The following is a 21,211-nucleotide window of genomic DNA, read 5'->3' on the forward strand; positions in this document are numbered from 1 at the left end:
GACTGATAATGTCGACATCATACTTTCAAAATCGTAGCTAGCAGTCGTCATCATGAATAAAGTCGACAATCTACTGGCAAATCCTTTTTAATCCTTGTCATATGAAGAGAAATAATGAAGAAAATTATAGATAAAATGTATCGGTGCTCATGAGTTCAACAATGAGTGGTTTGGAAGAAATCAGTGACAGTGGCTGTGTGGTCCCAAATCTGGGATTAAAGGCCTCTTTTCCAAGTTTAAAATGATAAACATTCAAAATTGGCCACGCTGTCAATGAAGCATGATTTGTGCCGCGCTCAAAACAACTGTTAACTCGGAACTGCAAAAACTTGACTTCAGTGAGTTCAAGACAACTGGGAAGTCTGAAATAAATTGGCTCCGACTGGGAAAATACGTTTTGAATGGTCATCCTACACGCATTTGTAAATCCGGCCTTTTTCTTGAGCTACGACCTGAAGATCAATGTTTTTGTTTTTTTCAGAGTTCCCAGTTGTTTTGAAAGCACCATAAATCCAGAGAATGCCAGACTTTGACAAAATTTGCCCACCAAGGACCGCCACGCCACCTTCCTGTTCAAATGAGCACAGCACAACAAGGTGAGTCCGAAAATGTATTTTATGCTGCTGCATAAATGATCTAATATGCCAGGGAGATATATATATACTGTAGCTAAGAAAGTAATACTAAGTGTATGTTGTGTAGTAAGATGTTAGTAGCCCATGTGCCTCACCCTTATAATTTGGCCTACTGTTCTGACTTGGTGGTGCACATGTAGCCTATAACCTGTAATCATCAAATATTGTAAGAGCTTTCATTGTCTGCTTATATGCTCCCTTTATTTATCCTACGGTTCTGACTTGGTGTACAGGGAGAACACTGTAAGAACGGTCCATATTCTGAATTCTGTCATTGTACATTTCAAAAGTGCTAAACACACAGTTATATTGACTACATCCATCCTAGCTTGCTCATTAATGTCTTAATCAAAATTATGGACTGCCTCTCATCTGCCTGTTGTCCCCTTATGCCATAGTTTGTACATCTCAATTGTAATTATAAACCACATTTGTTTAAGCAAGTCAACCATATGAGGTATGTTTTTTTTAAAGGCAGCGAATGAGGCTAATAATATCAGTTAAATTGGTACAGCACTCTCACCACACACAGGTGTAACAAATATGGTAGTATTGCACCAATTATTAAATGTGCATAGGGGACAGATAGGAGTGGCAGAAAGCTGCAAACCTTTAATGGCTGAGAATTTGCTAGTGATGGGGAAAGGAAGCTTGTGACTACTTTATTTATGAGAATCTTCAGGGGTGTCAATAATTTTGACCCCTACCTTTTTAAGAAAAAAAAAGTATTACTTGTTAATCAAAATCACTTTCATATAATATAGGTCAGTATTTTTGTTATTTATTTTATACGGTATAGAAGGTTGCCAGGTGACTTATGACCTCTCCTGGCGGAAAACCACTGCATCAATTCTTAAGACAATAACAGTGGCTACTCCAAGCTGCATGATATAACAGTGCCAAAAAATAGTTGGTCAATTTCTGTGCTGTATTTGGCTGCTCTAACAAGGCAGGAAAGACAATGGAAATGTTTTTATTCAAGTTTTGGGGGAGCTATTTTTCCCCCATAAAAATGCACCTTATAATAAAGCATTGCATTCATCTATCATCACATTTTCAGACTAATGTAAGACTACTATTCCTAATGTGATGAGTAGATTGAGTTATATTATTAGCCTAATAAATTATGACTATCCAATCTAATCACTGTGTATGGCTGAGCGCGTAGTGGTATGGGCCTATAGGCTACAGTATATTAGAGACATTTCTTTTCTTTCCTTGGCACTGAAAAAATGTGGCCTTCGATAAACACATTTAATGCAATTCTACTACACTTTATATGACAGGAGACATTGGCAGAATATTTTTTTATATGACAAATCATAGGGTTGCCTAGGCCTACTCTGCTGACACTGACAAACAGATCAATAAAAAATGATGTTGTCTTGAACGCAACCATCTAATAATATAGGCCTATGAAAAGGGGAGACACACATTTTACAATATGACATCCATCTATCCTGGAGAAGGACATTATTGTCCCAACTCCAGTGGCACTGAACCAATGATAAATTGCTGAGAACTTTATCCATAAGAGAAGGGAAAATGTATGGACATTACAGCGTAGAACAAAGGCCTCAATGGGATAACACAACCTGGAATAAGACAACCTGGGATAAGACAACCTGACTATTGGTTGTTCCAGCCCAACAATAGATTTCATCTTTATATGACACTTAAACACCTGAGTGAATTAAATACAACCAAACAATCAAGTACCCTGGTGGTATAGGTGACCGGAAGAAGTGAACATTCCCAATGCTGACATTAGCAAACCGCTTGCCCATATGACGCATGGCCTCTGGTTTTGAGGCCGGTTGGACGTGCAGCTAAATTCTCTAAAACGATGTTGGGGGGCAGCTTATGGTAGAGAAATGAACATTTAATTCTCTGGCAACAGCTCGGGTAGACATTGCTGCAGTCAGCATTGCTTTTGCACGCTCCCTCAAAACTTGAGACAGTGGCATTCTGTTGTGTGACAGAGCTGCACATTTTAGAGTGGCCTTTTATTGTCCCCAGCACAAGTTGCACCTGTCTAATGATCATGCTTTTTAATCAGCTTAATGATATATCCCCCACCAGTCAGGTGGATTGATTATCTTGGCAAATAAGAAATGCTCTCTAACAGGGTTGTAAACAAATTTGTGCACAACATTTTAGAGAAATAAGCTTTTTGTGCATATGGAACATTTCTGGGATCTTTTATTTTAGCTCATAAAAAATGGGACCAAGACTTTGTTGTGTTTATATTTACAACTCTGCTGCCAGTATAATGGTGTAAATGTACAGGGGAACGTTTCACAGTGTGTATACTGTGACCCCCTCACCCCCTACCCTCAGATGACTTTATGTGACCATTTACGATGTCATCGTTACCTTTTTCTCAAAGATCCCTTGGGGCATTACCACTGTTTTCAGTTGACTACTAGCTGACATCATAGTGGTTCTGGGGTTGTCTAATGAGTGAAGTCCCCATCCTATTCCAAGAACAAAGGGTTATTTGTTTTCAGTCATTACCACAACAATCTGCCTGAAACACACACACACACACACACACACACACACACACACACACACACGTACACACACACACACACACACACACACACACACACACACACACACACACACACACACACACACACACACACACACACACACACACACACACACACACACACACACATACACACACACAAACCCACTCACACACACACAAACCCAAACAATTCCAACTTCCAAGAATGGTGCGCCTTTGACATATCTGACATAGCCTGTGTCTGTTTGTGTCGATGTGTGGTTATCGAAAGCTCACTGTTATGGAAAATATGACCCTCAGAACGACATGTAGGGTTCCTCTCAAACAGACGGACAGACAGCTGACGCTACCCTGACTCTCTTGCCTAAAGATTCGCTCCTCTTATGAGCTTGAACACCGACACGGAGTCGAGCAGTTCCAGAGCTTCGGGTTAGTGGTCAATTGAGGAGAAGAATTCAAACATGATTCATACATCTTTCAATTTGCTTTTTTGAATTGAGAAAGTTCTCATTTGATTGACCCTAACCATGACAATAACTAAAGTGAATGGAGTCAAATATATCCCTATCTTGGTCTCTTGTAGAGATAGAACACAGTATCCACGTACGTTTATCAAACAGCTTGTGAGCCTGCAGGACCTTCACTTGCTAAAGCTAGTGGATGCTGTGAACAGAAGGCTGCCCGACATATCACACAAACTCTATTAGGAACAATCAATAAGACTGTCTGCTTAGGCTGCAGTCGCTGGGCTCTAGCAGAGGGGCGGGAGAGTGTGTGTGTGTGTGTGTGTGTGTGTGTGTGTGTGTGTGTGTGTGTGTGTGTGTGTGTGTGTGTGTGTGTGTGTGTGTGTGTGTGTGTGTGTGTGTGTGTGTGTGTGTGTGTGTGTGTGTGTGTGTGTGTGTGTGTATGGGGGGGTGGGGGGTGCTTGTGCGTACACTGCCTTGTCATTTATTCAGACAGGCAAGTCAAACTGTGGCAGAAGGGGATAGGGACACAATGCACTGTGAGCATGAGTTAAACCTTGTACCACAAACTGAGACATGAAGGAAGGAGTATAACAATAGAGAATGTTGAAATGAAAAAGATGTTTGAGAAATAAACACACACAAGCACAATCTAACTCATTCTAGTTCACTATAATCCAGTTAAGCCTACAGTACACAAAACACTCTGCCTCGATCTTGATCCCTCTCTCTCTCTCTCTCTCTCTCTCTCTCTCTCTCGATCTCTCTTTTTCTCTCCCACAGACACAAACAGACACACAGACAGACACACACGTACACACACACAGCACCCTGCCTGTTTCAGAGCGCACATGACACCTACTGTGAGAAAGAGCTATTGTGTGTCCTTGAGGCACCTGACAGTGCATGGTCATCAGAGCAGGTGCTGAGGTCACATGGGGACAGGGAGGATGGGAAGGGGGCTGGGAGGGAGGCAGTGTAGGACAGCCTTGGGGCATGCTACCAGGCTCAACACACTGATGTGTGGGATAGCTCTAGGTCTCTTTCAATGGTCGGGAGAGGTCACTGGACCTCAGCTTTGTTTAGGTTACCTAATTGTACATTTGGTACTTTGTGCCCTTAATTGCCCGTATGCCAAATTGATCAAAGGCTGAGAGTGGTACAAAAACAGAGGCTTCTCCATTTAAGACTTTCAAAGGGAAAAGGGAAAGGAGATGCCCAGTCAGTTGCACAACTGATTACATTCATGTGTCTTCCGCATTTAACCCAACCCCTCTATAGGCTTATATTTAATGTGAATAGGGATTTCCACTTCTTTATTTTTTTTTTGGGGGGGGGGGGGGTTTAAGCACAATCAGTCACTAATTACTGATTAATAAGTTAGACTAGCTGTAATATACATGAGGGTTTGTATTTGTATTTTAGGGATCCCCTTTAGCTGATACTCTTCATGGGGAACAAACACATTAAGCTACAAAAAGCTACAAAACAAAACAGTGCATCATATAACATCACTACATCACGACATATCTGCAACACAAAATGTATGATACCACCAAACAAAAATATTACAATGTATGTTTGTGTAGAGTGCATGTGCTATCATGTGCCTGTGCGTGTTTGTGCATGTGTCTCTTCATATCCGTGTTGTTCCATAAGGTGTGGTTTTATCTGTTTTTCAAATCTGATTGTACTGCTTGCATGAGTTACTTGATGTGGAATAGAGTGCCATGGCTCTTAGGTTTGTTAATTTCCCAGAGTCTGTTCTGGACTTGGGGACTGTGAAGAGACCCCCTGGTGGAATGTCTTGTGAGGTATGTATGAATGTCTGAAGAGTCCCCTGGTGGCATGTCTTGTGGGGTATGTATGAATGTCTGAAGAGACCCCTGGTTGCATGTCTTGTGGGGTATGCATGAATGTCTGAAGAGACCCCTGGTGGCATGTCTTGTGGGGTATGCATTGGTGTCTGAGCTGTGAGCTAGTCATTTGAACAGTAGCGATGCAGTCAATCTCTCCTCTACTTTGAGCCAGGAGAGATTCAAATCAAATCAAATCAAATTTATTTATATAGCCCTTCGTACATCAGCTGATATCTCAAAGTGCTGTAGAGAAACCCAGCCTAAAACCCCAAACAGCAAGCAATGCAGGTGTAGAAGCACGGTGGCTAGGAAAAACTCCCTAGAAAGGCCAAAACCTAGGAAGAAACCTAGAGAGGAACCAGGCTATGTGGGGTGGCCAGTCCTCTTCTGGCTGTGCCGGGTGGAGATTATAACAGAACATGGCCAAGATGTTCAAATGTTCATAAATGACCAGCATGGTCGTATAATAATAAGGCAGAACAGTTGAAACTGGAGCAGCAGCACGGTCAGGTGGACTGGGGACAGCAAGGAGTCATCATGTCAGGTAGTCCTGGGGCATGGTCCTAGGGATCAGGTCCTCCGAGAGAGAGAAAGAAAGAGAGAATTAGAGAGAGCATATGTGGGGTGGCCAGTCCTCTTCTGGCTGTGCCGGGTGGAGATTATAACAGAGCATGGCCAAGATGTTCAAATGTTCATAAATGACCAGCATGGTCAAATAATAATAAGGCAGAACAGTTGAAACTGGAGCAGCAGCACGGCCAGGTGGACTGGGGACAGCAAGGAGTCATCATGTCAAGTAGTCCTGGGGCATGGTCCTAGGGCTCAGGTCAGTTGAAACTGGAGCAGCAACACGGCCAGGTGGACTGGGGACAGCAAGGAGTCATCATGTCAGGTAATCCTAGGGCATGGTCCTAGGGCTCAGGTCCTCCGAGAGAAAGAGAGAAAGAGAGAATTAGAGAACGCACACTTAGATTCACACAGGACACCGAATAGGACAGGAGAGGTACTCCAGATATAACAAACTGACCCTAGCCCCCTGACACATAAACTACTGCAGCATAAATACTGGAGGCTGAGACAGGAGGGGTCAGGAGACACTGTGGCCCCATCCGAGGACACCCCCGGACAGGGCCAAACAGGAAGGATATAACCCCACCCACTCTGCCAAAGCACAGCCCCCACACCACTAGAGGGCAAGCTGAGATCGACATGCATGTCATCGATGTGAACTCTCTGTGTACATTTAAGGGCCAGGCATGCTGCTCTGTTCTGGACCCACTGTAATTTCCCTATGTCTCTCTGTGGATTTAGAACATAAAGTGAAATGGAACAAAAAGTACAACCTTTAATTCAGTGAAAATATACATTTAGTGTCAGGCGATGATGCTACCGTAGGATATATCTCTACGACAAACATAAATATATTTTTTTGACATATGCCTAGGCCTACACGCAATATGCATCATTGAAACAGCTTGCCCAAGTCAAATAGCCTTCCAAAATAATAAAATGTTTGTGGCTGGTCATATAGACCTGTTGTAGGCTATAAACTACTACTATGTTAAAGTGCATTCGGAAAGTATTCAGACACCTTGACTTTTTCCACATTTTGTTACATGACAGCTTTATTCTAAAATGTATTAAATTGTTTCTTTCCCGCATCAATCTACACACAATGCCCCATGACAAATTATATCCAATCAATTGAATGAATCACAGGTGGACTCAAATGAAGTTGGAGAAACATCTCAGGGATGATCAATGGAAACAGCATGCACCTGAGCTGAAAGTCTTTTATTTTCATACATTTGCTAAAATGTCTAAAAAACTTTCGCTTTGTCATAATGGGGTATTGTATGTCGATTGATGAGGGAAGTTTTTTTTTTTGAATAAGGCTGTAACATAACAAAATGTGGAAAAAGTGAAGGGGTCTGAATACTTTCCGAATGCACTGTATATACCCCTTCAAATTAGTGGATTCGGCTATTTCAGTCACACCCGTTGCTGACAGGTGTATAAAATCGGGCACACAGCTATGCAATCTCCATAGACAAACATTAACAGTAGAATGGTCTTACTGAAGAGCTCAGTGACTTTCAACATAGGCAAACATAGGCAATTTTCCAACAAGTCAGCTTGTCAAATTTCTTCCCTTCTAGAGCTGCCCCGGTCAACTGTATATGCTGTTATTGTGATGTGGAAACATCTAGGAGCAACACTGGCTCAGCTACGAATTGGTAGGCCACAAAAGCTCACAGAACGGGACTGCCGAGTGCCGAAGCGTGTAAGCTCGTAACAATAATTTGTCCTCGGTTGCAACACTCACTACCAAGTTCCAAACTGCCTCTGGAAGCAATGACAGCACAATAACTGTTTGTCTGGAACTTCATGAAATGGGTTTCTATGGCCGAGCAGCTGCACACAAGCCTAAGATCACCATGCGCAATGCCAAGCGTCAGCTGGAGTGGTATAACGCTTGCGCCATTGGACTCAACAGAAGTGGAAACGTGTTCTCTGGAGTGATGAATCACTCTTCACCAACTGGTAGTCCGACGTACAAATCTGGGTTTGGCAGATGCAAGGAAAACGCTACCTGCCCCAATGCATAGTACATGTAAAGTTTGAGACATCTGTGGCATTGCGTTGTGTGACAAAACTACACATTTTAGAGTGGACTTTTATTGTCCCCAGCACAAGGTGTACCTGTGTAATGATCATGAGTTTAATCAACTTCTTGATATGCCACAACTGTCAGTTGGATGGATTATCTTGGCAAATGAGAAATGTCCACTAACAGGGATGTAAACAAATTCTGCACAAAATTTGAGTGAAATAAGCTTTTTATACATATTTTATTTCAGCTCATGAAACATGCGATCAACACTTCATGTTGTGTTTTTTTTTTGTTTTTTTTGTTCAGTGTATTGTAAGAGGTTAGTAGTGGATCATACCAAGTGCAAATAGGGGAGATTAGACATTTTAAAAACGAGTATTTAGCTTATCGTGCGCATTCACGAGGGGTTTGAATATAAGTATACCATGTTAAATCGACCTAAATATATAGGGATAAATTGAGCAAAAAATTATGGGCTTTTGGATCAAATATTGACAAAGAGAGAAGCCGAGCACTCCTATCACCGCTCTGCCTGTAGCCTATTACTAAAACGCAGACTAGTCGAAGATCTTGAGTTTGTTTCGCACAACACTACACCGGCGGTATAGGACCAGAGACGCAACACGAGTGATGATGTCTCCCCCGTGCATGTGCTTCTGTCACAATTTCATTCCTTGAGACGCTTCTTTCCGAAAAAGACCAACATCTGACTTTTACCGAAGACGAATCTATACTAAAGGTAAACATCATTTAGATAAAATATATGTTTTGAGCTGAATAGAATGTTGTTGCATTGCGCAGGATGTGGGCAGTGAGCGTATGATGAAATACCGCACATGGATGGCACTACAGAGGAGATGCGGCTGGGCGGGGAGGGAATAATTAATTTATGTTCATTCCTTCAACAAATTGTCTCTTGAATAAACCACATGGCGCCAGGTATTCCTCTCATCCATTACTTTTTCGACATGTGGTTATGTATTTAATCATGCATTTTTTGTATCCACATACACATGCATGTCTTGCCTTTTTAATGGCTTTATGTAGCCCTTTATAGTGGAATATGCCATACGGCGACGTATTCATTAGGAACATGGAACGATTTCTTATTTCATCATAGATAGAAATGCACATGTACATTTAATACAGTAGTCAAATGTTATTAACAAGACAATATGAATAGGTTTCAATATTTCTGTATATAGGCTACAGCCTAGTTTATTACTCCACCAACACCCTAAAATGTACGTTTATTACAATGTGCGTTTATTTGCTGATGAAATGAAGCCCATACTTGGTGAATGAACAAGGCTAATCTGGAAGTGGTCAAAGGAAATCATTTAACCACTTAAACCACGGGTCGGTCAAAAGGGATAGAGAAGACTACTATATTCTGCACCATTGCAACATTGTATAATTTCGTGCTTTTTGGGGTTTCATTTATGCACAATGGGGATTTTAAGAACTATCGGCCGAAGCATGATCACATCACAACTATTATACTAATATCTTAATAAGGGCTATATTCGGGGTCATTTTTTGTTACATTTTACGTCTGTTGGTTTTCTCTGCGCTCATGTTGAGTTGCGAGGACAATGCGTGTTTGGGTTGGTATGCAAATTGCCTCGTGCTTGGCGTTGGGGATTAATTATTTAGAGGCGAGGATACATGATCGTCTCGATATCAGACCTGTCATAGCAAAAGTCCAATCCATGTTTCAATAAATGTAAAATGTAAACAATAAATAGACAATGGCACATTCGTCGATTTTGGTCACATTTGTCATATGATTTCCTTGTGCGGAATTGATTATTCTAAGATATTCAGTAAATTAAAAACAGGAACACAAATAATTTGTTATAATTATTTCTCCTCAACAATTGCCCAAGGCAAGTTTTCTAACATGTGCACACATCAGGTTGGACACCATCCAGACTACCATGTCTGGCTGATGAAGTATGAGGGGTGATTCTATTCAAATCAAGTGTGGTCACAGACTGTGGATAGGAAGGAAATTACATTAATATAACTAGTTTTGGTTTAATTGATAAGAAGAATGGAAACGTTTTGTTTTTGACAGACCCAGACCCCCCCCTACTTCCTCTCTCCTCCGCTCTCTTCTTTGAGTAAATAAAGTAAATATTTCTATGTGCATTGTTGTGATGTCATACACAGACTGTATCTGATTTCATTAAAACATGAGTTCTGTGTCACCATCAGAGAGTGGTGATATCACCAATACACACTCTCATTCTGCCTTTACTGGAGTTGTGGATGTTGTACCCTAGTATTTTGTTTGATTTCCTTTTGCCATATGCTGATGAGGAAAAGTTCAATATTGTAGTCTGATTTTCATAAAACATGCGTCCTGTGTTAACATCTAACAGTTATTGCATCGCCATGAATCATACACCCTCATGCTGTTTTCCCTGAAGTAATGCATATTGCATTTATATTTACATTGTACCCTTAAGTAATTTTGTTTTTGGATTTCTTTTCCCTCAGGCATTTTGTGACAATGAAGAAATAAACAACTCCTTCTCAACCCTCCATCACAAACCTCCAAGACAGATACTTTATCCAACCCCTGACAGACCATCTCTAAGCCCTTGCCTTGTACAGACACTACCCGGATCTCAGAATAACTACCAGAACTGCACTGCTCCCACACCCCTCCCGCAACTAGCCCAAAGACATTCCACCCCTCGCCCTGGTCTGCTTTATCAAATGCCCAAAAACAGCAAGGCCGTCAAGAGACAACTTGACGATGATGTCAGGGAGTCCGTCAAAGACCTGCTATCCCACGAGGACACTTGTGATGGTTCCTTTAAGAAGAGCTCGCTGATCGTGGGAGGCGGCAGAGGTGATGGGGAAGGGAAGGAGCTTAGCCTCAACGGAGACATGGACGTGGAGGACGAAGGCTCGGACGCAGAAGATGATGCAGCGAGGCCAGCCTGGAACAGCAAGCTGCAGTACATCCTGGCCCAGGTGGGCTACTCTGTAGGCCTGGGCAATGTCTGGAGGTTCCCCTACCTGTGTCAGAAGAACGGAGGGGGTGAGTGGCTGTTGTTCTTATTGGTTAGAGTATAGAAGTCGCCTGCCCATGGCGTTAGGATTTGGAGAGGTTAGCCTGCCACATTTTGTGTTTGTGTGTGTTGCTCAAACATCACAGTGGTCACATGACTGTCTGAGTGTCTCTGTCTCTCCTCTTTTAATAGCTAACAGCTTACCTAGTAACAATCACCAAATGGCACAATGAACCACACCGCAATAGGCAACAATAACAGTAACCCCCCAAATAAGAGTTATTTTAACCTCTCTGGGATATGTGGGGCGCTAGCGTCCCACCTGGCCAAACGCCAGTGAAAATGCAGAGCGCCAAATTCAAATACATTACTATAAAAATCAACCTTTCATGAAATCTCACATGCAAGATAGCAAATTAAATCTACACGTGTTGTGAATCCAGCCAACATGTCAGATTGCTTGCTGTCAAATGCTTTTCGGCGAAAGCAAACGATGCTATTATCTGAGGATAGCACCTCCGTAAACAAAGAGAGAAACCATATTTCAACACTGCAGGCGCGACAAAAAACACAGAAATAAAAATATAATTCATGCCTTACCTTTGACGAGCTTCTTTTGTTGCCACTCCAATATGTCCCATAAACATCACAAATGGTCCTTTTGTTCGATTAATTAGCAGCCAGTTGAATTTGGGAATGCATTTCATCCAGACATGAAAATACTGCCCCCTGTCACCAAGAAGTAAATGACTCCATCCTAAGTGTATGTAAACTTCCGACTGTATTTATATATATTTATATATACATGTGGATGTATTTCAAGGCTTACTTTCAAACTCAGTGCCTCTTTGCTTGTCATCATGGGAAAATCAAAAGAAATCAGCCAAGACCTTAGAAAAATAATTGTAGACCTCCACAAGTCTGGTTCATCCTTGGGGGCAATTTCCATACACCTGAAGGTACCACGTTCATCTGTACAAACAATAGTACGCAAGTATAAACACTATGGGACCACGCAGCCGTCATACCGCTCAGAAAGGAGACTCATTCTGACTCCTAGAGATGAACGTACTTTGGTGTGAAAAGTGCAAATCAATCCCAGAACAACAGCAAAGGACCTTGTGAAAATGAAGGAGGAAACAGGTACAAAGGTATCTATATCCACATTCAAATGTGTCCTATATCGACATAACCTAAAAGGCCGCTCAGCAAGGAAGAAGCCACTGCTCCAAAACCGTCATAAAAAAGCCAGACTATGGTTTGCAACTGCACATGGGGACAAAGATCGTACTTTTTTGGAGAAATGTCCTCTGGTCTGATGAAGCAAAAATAGAACTGTTTGGCCATAATGGCCATCGTTATGTTTGGAGGAAAAAGAGGGAGGCTTGCAAGCCGACGAACACCATCCCAACCGTGAGGCACGGGGGTGGAAGCATCATGTTGTGGGGTGCTTTGCTGCAGGAGGGGCTGGTGCACTTCACAAAATAGATGGCGTCATGAGTCAGGAAAATTATGTAGATATATTGAAGCAATATCTCAAGACATCAGTCAGGAAGTTAAAGCTTGGTCGCAAATGCGTCTTCCAAGTGGACAATGACCCCAAGCATACTTCCAAAGTAGTGGCAAAATGGCTTAAGGACAACAAAGTCAAGGTATTGGAGTGGCCATCACAAAGCTCTGACCTCAAACCTATAGAAAATTTGTCAGCAGAACTGAAAAAGCATGTGCGAGCAAGGAGGCCTACAAAGCTGACTCGGTTACAACAGCTTTGTCAGGAGGAATGGGCCAAAATTCACCCAACATATTGTGGGAAGCTTGTGGAAGGCTACCCGAAATGTTTGACCTATGTTAAACAATTTATAGGCAATGCTACCAAACACTAATTGAGTGTATGTAAACTTCTGAACCACTGGGAATGTGATGAAAGAAATAAAAGCTGAAATAAATCATTCTCTCTACTATTATTCTGACATTCTTAAAATTAAGTGGTGATCCTAACTGACCTAAGACAGGACATTCTTACTAGGATTTAATGTCAGGAATTATGAAAAACTGAGTTTAAATGTATTTGCTAAGGTGTATGTAAACTTCCGACTTCAACTGTATATACATATTTTATTTTGATTGAATATTTAAACGTACAATCTACCTGCAGTGAAATCGCTCAACATTTACATTACATTCAGTCATCTAGCAGACACTCCCATCCAGAGCGAGTCACAGGAGCAACCAGGGTCAAGGGCACGTTGACAGATCTCCCACCAAATCATTTCGGGGACCCGAACCCTCCTCGATTCTTGGTTGCTTTATATATCAACTCATACACCCTATTCTTTGGAATCGGTACATCAAAAATCTCTTCCCAGCTATTTTGCAATCTGTATGGCACAGTTGTCAACATCCCGGTCCTCAAATGACACTTTTATCCTTTATATTGGACAGACATACCAGTTCTCTACCTCCTTCCACTGCCACCTGCCTCCTCCAGTTTTGCTGTAATGCTGTGATCAATTGGTTGTAATCTTGGATTGAGCAGACCATTCCATACAATTCCGATAGCTCCATGAAAGACATAAATCTACAATTCCAATTGACAATATCATTTAAAAATCAAAATGCCCATTTCAAACATAAATACTGGTCTTTTATCAACCTGCACATTTGAGTTTAACCATAACAGTTGTTGTAATATTTGTTCTATCTTTTCTGTGGGATAAAATTTAAATTGTAACCAGCTCTGCAATGCTTTTTTATAAAAAGAAAGATACTTTAAATAAGGTTTAATTTTCAGTTAATCAAAAATGAGACATATGCAATCTGCACAAAGGCAATACGGCCATTTTTAAACAAGGGATGAGCTTTTCTTCATAATCTACTTGAGAACCATTTTGGGTTCAAGTAAAACGTTTGTATAAGTGAAGCTTTTAGAGAAAGGTTCAGTGCTTTTATATGTAATAATCTCAGCCCAACCAGTTCATATTCATTATATAGATAGGCACACCTTATCCCAGATAAAGCAAAATATTTTTTTTTTTATGAATGAATCATCAGGAGTAGGCAGCGCCATAAGTGAGTTAACTGAGATATGACTAAGGAGTTAATCAGTGTCATTTTTTTTCTTCATAAATAGACAGGTATTTACTTCTCCATGGTTGTAGGATCTTGTCTGCTATTACTAGTTTTCTCATGAAATTCATTGTGGGGAGCTCTTTGATATATTTTGCGATATGAATACTGAGTAGGTCTACTTCGTCAGCCCATTTTAAAGGTAAACTGCAGGGTAATGTCAAAGTTGTGTTTTTTAAAGATCCAGTAGGTAATATGTTACACTTGTCATAATTAGGTTTTAGTCCGGAGCGTACAGAAATGTTATCTAGATCTTCAATGAGACATTGCAGGGATCTAGCTTGCAGACTTAAAGCTTGAGTCATCGGCATACATGGACACCTTTGTATTTAAGCCTTGCATTTGTAATCCTCTAATGTTGTTATTTGACAGCAGACCCCCCTTTTTTAATGCCTCTTTACAGTTCAAATCTCTGAGAAGTAGCCGCTATTTACTATTTTACACCTGGGGTTGCTATACATTACTTTTACCCATTGAATAAGATTTTTTTTTTAAATTCAGGCATTTATACTGTATATAAAATCCAGTCTTACTTCATCAAAGGCCTTTTCAAAATATGCTATAAATACCAGGCCTGGCTTCTTTAGAAGTTTCATGTTGTTCTATTATTTCTAGTAGATGTTGTATATTATCTCCAATGTATTGTCCATGTAAAAAACCTGTCTGATCAGGATGAACAGTACCTGGAAAACCTTTTTAATTCTGAATTTTATGCATTTCGCTAGTATTGTTTTGTGTAAGAGGCCTCCAGTTTTCTAGCTGGACTGGATCTTTAGATTTGCCATCATGGTCTTCTTTTAATAATAGTGAAATCAAATCAAATCAAATCAAATTTATTTATATAGCCCTTCGTACATCAGCTGATATCTCAAAGTGCTGTACAGAAACCCAGCCTAAAACCCCAAACAGCAAGCAATGCAGGTGGAGAAGCACGGTGGCTAGGAAAAACTCCCTAGAAAGGCCAATACCTAGGAAGAAACCTAGAGAGGAACCAGGCTATGTGGGGTGGCCAGTCCTCTTCTGGCTGTGCCGGGTGGAGATTATAACAGAACATGGTCAAGATGTTCAATGTTCATAAATGACCAGCATGGTCGAATAATAATAAGGCAGAACAGTTGAAACTAGAGCAGCAGCACAGTCAGGTGGAAGTTGAAACTGGAGCAGCAGCATGGCCAGGTAGACTGGGGACAGCAAGGAGTCATCATGTCAGAAATCAGACCTTCCTGCTGAGTACCTGAAAGACTACCATTTCTATAGAAGTAGTTAAAACAAGCTAATAATGGAGATTACTGTCAAGGATTTCCTACTCTTCTTCCGAAAGAGGAGAGGCGAAAAGGATCAGAGGACCAATATGCGGCGTGGTAAGTGTCCATGGTTCTTTTAATACGTAAACGTACACATGAACAACTGAATTACAAAAACAAGAAACGTGTGAAAACCTAAACAGCCCTATCTGGTGCAAAACACAAAGACAGGAACAAGGACACTAAGGACAATCACCCACGACAAACTCAAAGAATATGGCTGCCTAAATATGGTTCCCAATCAGAGAACGATAAACACCTGCCTCTGATTGAGAACCACTCCAGACAGCCATAGACTTTGCTAGATAACCCCACTAGCTACAATCCCAATACATACACACCAAAACCCCAAGACAAAACACACCACAATACAAAAACCCCATGCCACACCCTGGCCTGACCCAATACATGAAGAAAAACACAAAATACTTAGACCAGGGCGTGACAGAACCCCCCCCCCCCCCTAAGGTGCGGACTCCCGAACGCACCTCAAAACAATAGGGAGGGTCCGGGTGGGCGTCTGTCCATGGTGGCGGCTCCGGCGCGGGACGTGGAACCCACTCAGTCAACGTCTTAGTCCCCTCTCCTCGCGTCCCTGGATAGTCCACCCTCGCCTCTGACCATGGCCTAGTAGTCCTCACCCAGAACCCCACTGGACTGAGGAGCAGATCGGGACTGAAGGACAGCTCGGGACTGAGGCAGCTCGGGACTGAGGGGAAGCTCGGGAGTGAGAGAAAGCTCGGGAGTGAGAGAAAGCTTGGGAGTGAGAGAAAGCTCGGGAGTGAGAGAAAGCTCGGGAGTGAGAGAAAGCTCGGGAGTGAGAGAAAGCTCGGGAGTAAGAGAAAGCTCGGGAGTAAGAGAAAGCTCAGGAGTGAGAGGAAGCTCAGGCAGGTAGGTAGATCTACCAGATCCTGGCTGGCTGGTGGTTTCAGCAGATCCTGGCTGACTGGCAGATCCTGGCTGACTGGTGGATCTGGCGGATCCTGGCCGACTGGCGGATCCTGGCCGACTGGCGGGTCCTGGCCGACTGGCAGTTCTGGCAGATCCCGGCTGACTGGCAGATCTGGAAGAGTCTGGCTGACTGGCAGATCTGGAAGAGTCTGGCAGATCTGGAAGAGTCTGGCTGACTGGCAGATCTGGCTGCTTCATGCAGACTGACATCTCTGGCTGCTCCATGCAGACTGACATATCTGGCTGCTCCATGCAGACTGACAGCTCTGGCTGCTCCATGCAGACTGACATCTCTGGCTGCTCCATGCAGACTGACATCTCTGGCTGCTCCATGCAGACTGACAGCTCTGGCTGCTCCATGCAGACTGACAGCTCTGGCTGCTCCATGCAGACTGACGGCTCTGGCTGCTCCATGCAGACTGACAGGTCTGGCTGCTCCATGCAGACTGACAGCTCTTTGCAGACTGGCAGCTCCTTGCACACTGACAGCTCTGGCTGCTCCATGCAGACTGATGGCTCAGGCTGCTCCATGCAGGCTGGCAGCTCTGGCTGCTCCATGCAGGCTGGCAGCGCTGGCTGCTCCATGCAGGCTGGCAGCTCTGGCTGCTCCATGAAGGCTGGCAGCTCTGGTTGCGCTGAACAGGCAGGAGACTCCAGCAGCGCTGTAGAGCAGGAAGGCTCTGGCAGCGCTGAACAGGCGGGAGACTCCGGCAGCGCAGGAGAGGAGGAAGGCTCTGGCTGTGCTAAACAGGCGGGAGAATCCAGCAGCGCTGTAGAGGAGGAAGGCTCTGGCAGCGCAGGAGAGGCGAGTCGCACTGTAGGCCTGATGCGTGGTGCTGGTACTGGTGGTACTGAACCGAGAACACGCACAGGAAGCCTGGTGCGGGGAGCTGCTACCGGAGGGCTGGAGTGTGGAGGTGGCACAGGATGGGCTAGACCGTGAAGGCGTACTGGAGATCTTGAGAGCAGTGCTGGCACAGGACGTGCAAGGCTAGGGATGTGCACAGGAGGCCTGGTGCGTGAGGCTGGCACCAACTTCACCAGCCGACTAACACGCACCTCAGGACGTGTATGGAGCGCTAACCCAGGTGCCATCAAATCCCGACACGTTCCGTCGGGCGAATTCCATGCAAAAAGCACCAACACAGCAACTCCCTCATTTCTCTCTCCTCCAATTTCCCCATTAACTCCTTCACAGTCTCTGCTTCGCTCACCTCCAACACCGGCTCTGGTTCTGGTCTCCTCCTTGGCTCCTCACGATAAACAGGGAGAGTTGGCTCAGGTCTGACTCCTGACTAAATGTCATTCGGAGACTCATGGATGACTCCGTCTTTAACGAGTTTCTGCAAGTAATTTTTGAAAGTGTTCCTGTGTTGAAGATTCAGGAATAATTTGGTACATTTTTCTCCATATTCCATCCAGTTTGATTTATTTTTGTAATAGATTACATTAGATCATTCTTGAAGAAGATCCTCCACTTCTTTTTGTTTTTCCTCTAACTTGTTTTATATCTCTGTAGTACCATATTTATTGATATCTACCTGCACTATTAGGTCCTGTATTTCCCTTGTTAGTCTTGTCTCTTTAGACAAACTGAATTAAATAACATCTGAAGGTACATTTTAAACGTATCCCAATCAATAAAGGGATATGCTGAACTTATGTTGCACGTGGAAATTCTGTTATGTTATGTGAAGGCCAATTCGATGATGGCCGATCGCATTCTGTCTCCTATCAATACTTTTTAACATTTGATGCAAGTGAGAAAAAGGCAAGAAAGTAATCAAGATGACTAGCTTGATTAAGTCTGCATGTATATCTCACAATGTCAGGGTTGTAGGGATTTCTTTTACGGACCATTGATGTACTTAGCACTGTGTTATAGTCTCCCACCATAATGATTGGATCGTTTGTTACCTGTAAGTACAATCGATTGATATAAATATTTTTTTAAAGTATGGATCATCCTGATTTGGACTATATAGACAAGTTTGACATTGGCAAACTGCTCGCCCACACGATGCCATAAATGCTGACTGCCATCTGCCCGGTACAATTGAAACCGGGATTCATCTGTGAGCACGCAGAGACCGTTTATGAAAGTTTTTGCCTATATTCTTTGGTTATGCAAACCCACAGTTTCAAATGTTCGGTGGCTGGTCTCAGATGATCCCGCGGGTGAAGAAACCAGATGTGGAGGTCCTGGGCTGGCGTGGTTACACCTGGTCTGCGGTTGTGAGGTCGGTTGGACGTACTGCCAAATTCTCTAAAATGGCATTATGTTAGAGAAATTAACATTCAATTATCTGGTAACAGCTCTGGTGGACATTCCTGCAGTCAGCATGCCAATTGCACAATCTCTCAAAACTTGAGACATTTGTGGCATTGTGTTGTGTAACAAAACTGCACATTTTAGAGTGGCCTTCTACTGTCACCAGCACAAGGTGCACCTGTGTAATGATTATGCTGTTCAATCAGCTTCCTGATATGCCACACCTGTCAGGTAGATGGATTATCTTGACAAAGGATAATTGCTTTCTAACAGGGATGTAAACTAATTCGTGACCGACTGTCTCGATTCAGTCCTATGAATTAGCTCAAGCTCATCCTCCCCAATTAAGGTACCACCAATCTCCTGTGGTCTACAACCATTCAGCATCTTAAACCTTCACCCCAATCATCTCTTTAAGAATTCACATGTGAGGCCATGTGCTAAACAGAGTGAGTAAGGTAGTGTAGTAAGCATCCAAAGATTTCAAGGCTAAAAGTGGTGAAAGTAGTAGCAAAAATACACTTTATCTAGTCCTTGGCCTGTATCCTAATCTCACTTTGGTACAGGTCATGTTGTTCTTCACATTACCGTCTCTGGTAAATACATACTATATCAATTAAAATCAATGTTTATCACATGCACAGGATACAGAAAGTGCATATTTGCATAGTAGCAATATAGCAATTTGAAAGTGTCCAGATAAATATTGTGTTCATATTTTACCATTATTAGATGATTCTTACCCAGACAAATGTTGCACAATCCAGGTGTGAAAGACTCACAACTATAAATGCTGCCAAAGGTGATTATAACATGTATTGACTCAGGGGGTTGAATACTTATCTAATCAAGATACAGTGCCTTCAGAAAGTATTCATACCCATTGAATTGTTGCAGCCTGAATTAAAAAAATTCAGGCTGGATTGTACAATATTTGCATTATTCTTCTACAAAATCTTCAAGCTCTGTCAAATTTGTTGTTGATCATTGCTAAACAACCATTCAAGTCTTGCTTAAGTAGATTTAAGTCAAAACTCGGCCGTTCACAAACTCCAGTGTAGATTTGGCCTTGTGTTTTAGGTTATTTTCCTGCTGAAAGGTTAATTAATCTTCACGTGTCCGGTGGAAAGCAGACTGAACCAGGTTTTCCCCTAGGATTTTGCCTGTGCTCATCTCCATTTCATTTTTTTTATCCTGAAAAACTCCTGTCCTTAAAAAGGTCCTGCACAGTCATCCTATTTCCAAAGTAAAAATAGCCAAAACATCACCCATAATATTTTTACACAAATAAAATGCTCAGAATTGAAGAAATTGTACCCTCTCTCATCTCTAACTATCAGGGAGCCTGAAAGAACAGAATGAGTGGGCGGGGATCTTTTATTCATGAGTTTGCCTTGACTGACAGCTCTTTGAAACACTCATGTGGTTGTTGCCAGGTAAACATGCACATGTAAACAAGGTAAACATGCACGTCATTGAGGACCATGTAAATAATGGGCCACATGTCATTCCGAACAGAAATAGTGTACCTCACCCCATTGCCTCAGCAAAATGCTAACATGGTCAACAGAGCTGATCGTGGACTTTTGATATCAGACAAACAGCAGCAATACACAATTCCATTACTATTGTTTTCTAACTAATTATAGAATACAGTTCACTGAATACACTTCTTCACAATAATTAGTAAACCCTGAGTCACTTTAGAAGCTCAGATATAAGGGAGTGTCCTTGAAAAGAGCATACAATAAGTGAGCCGGACAATTTATTGGTGCCTCTATTAGCATTATAAATTACAATATGTATTGATCAGACATTTATTTGATCAGCTACAATAGGCAAGCATAGCGGAAATATTGATCAACATGAAATAAATGCGAGAGGTAATGGTGAGACGTCATTTGACAAAAGATTCAAACCATAAGCCTAATAGTATAGCCACACAGCCGACCAACAGTGTGCAGGACCCATTGATTCATACAATTTGTAGCACTCCTGTCCCATCCGAATGCTTGAAAATAACAATGCAAATTAACAAAATGTGATGTCATGTAAAAGTGAATTACTTAGGCTTTAGGAAATGCAACCAACTACAGAGATTGATTAACATTTGTATATTTTATTCATTTAGCAGACGTTCTTATCCAGAGGGACTTACAATTAGTCCATTCATCTTTAGATAGATAGGTGGGACAAACATATCACAGTCATATTAAGTAAAACATTATTTTAGAGGGGGGGGGGGGTGCAGGTGGGTGCTGTGGGATTATTTAAGATACTCTTAAATAAGATAAGATCTTCTTTTCAGAAGATGGGCAGGGACTCTGCTGTCCTATCTTCAGAGGGAAGGGGAGAGGGTTTTCTGGTATTTTTTAAGTACTTCATTTGAATTATGAAATATTTGGTTTGGCACTTTTTGGT

At 42.3% G+C, this 21,211-nt stretch overlaps 1 protein-coding gene across 1 annotated transcript in view; it reads left to right on the forward strand.

Moving 5' to 3' along the window:
- The first annotated feature begins 8,683 nt into the window (after positions 1-8,683).
- LOC109889632 (sodium-dependent neutral amino acid transporter B(0)AT2-like) overlaps positions 8,684-21,211 on the forward strand; it is a 46,621-nt gene continuing 34,093 nt past the window's right edge. Inside the window, exons 1-2 of the mRNA XM_020481203.2 lie at positions 8,684-8,850; positions 10,617-11,166. Of these exons, the coding sequence (XP_020336792.1) occupies positions 10,839-11,166 (328 nt within the window). The 5' untranslated portion in view covers positions 8,684-8,850; positions 10,617-10,838. The remainder of the gene's footprint in view (positions 8,851-10,616; positions 11,167-21,211) is intronic.

Source organism: Oncorhynchus kisutch, linkage group LG4 (genome assembly GCF_002021735.2).
Source record: "Oncorhynchus kisutch isolate 150728-3 linkage group LG4, Okis_V2, whole genome shotgun sequence".
NCBI classification, from domain to species: Eukaryota; Metazoa; Chordata; class Actinopteri; order Salmoniformes; family Salmonidae; genus Oncorhynchus; species Oncorhynchus kisutch.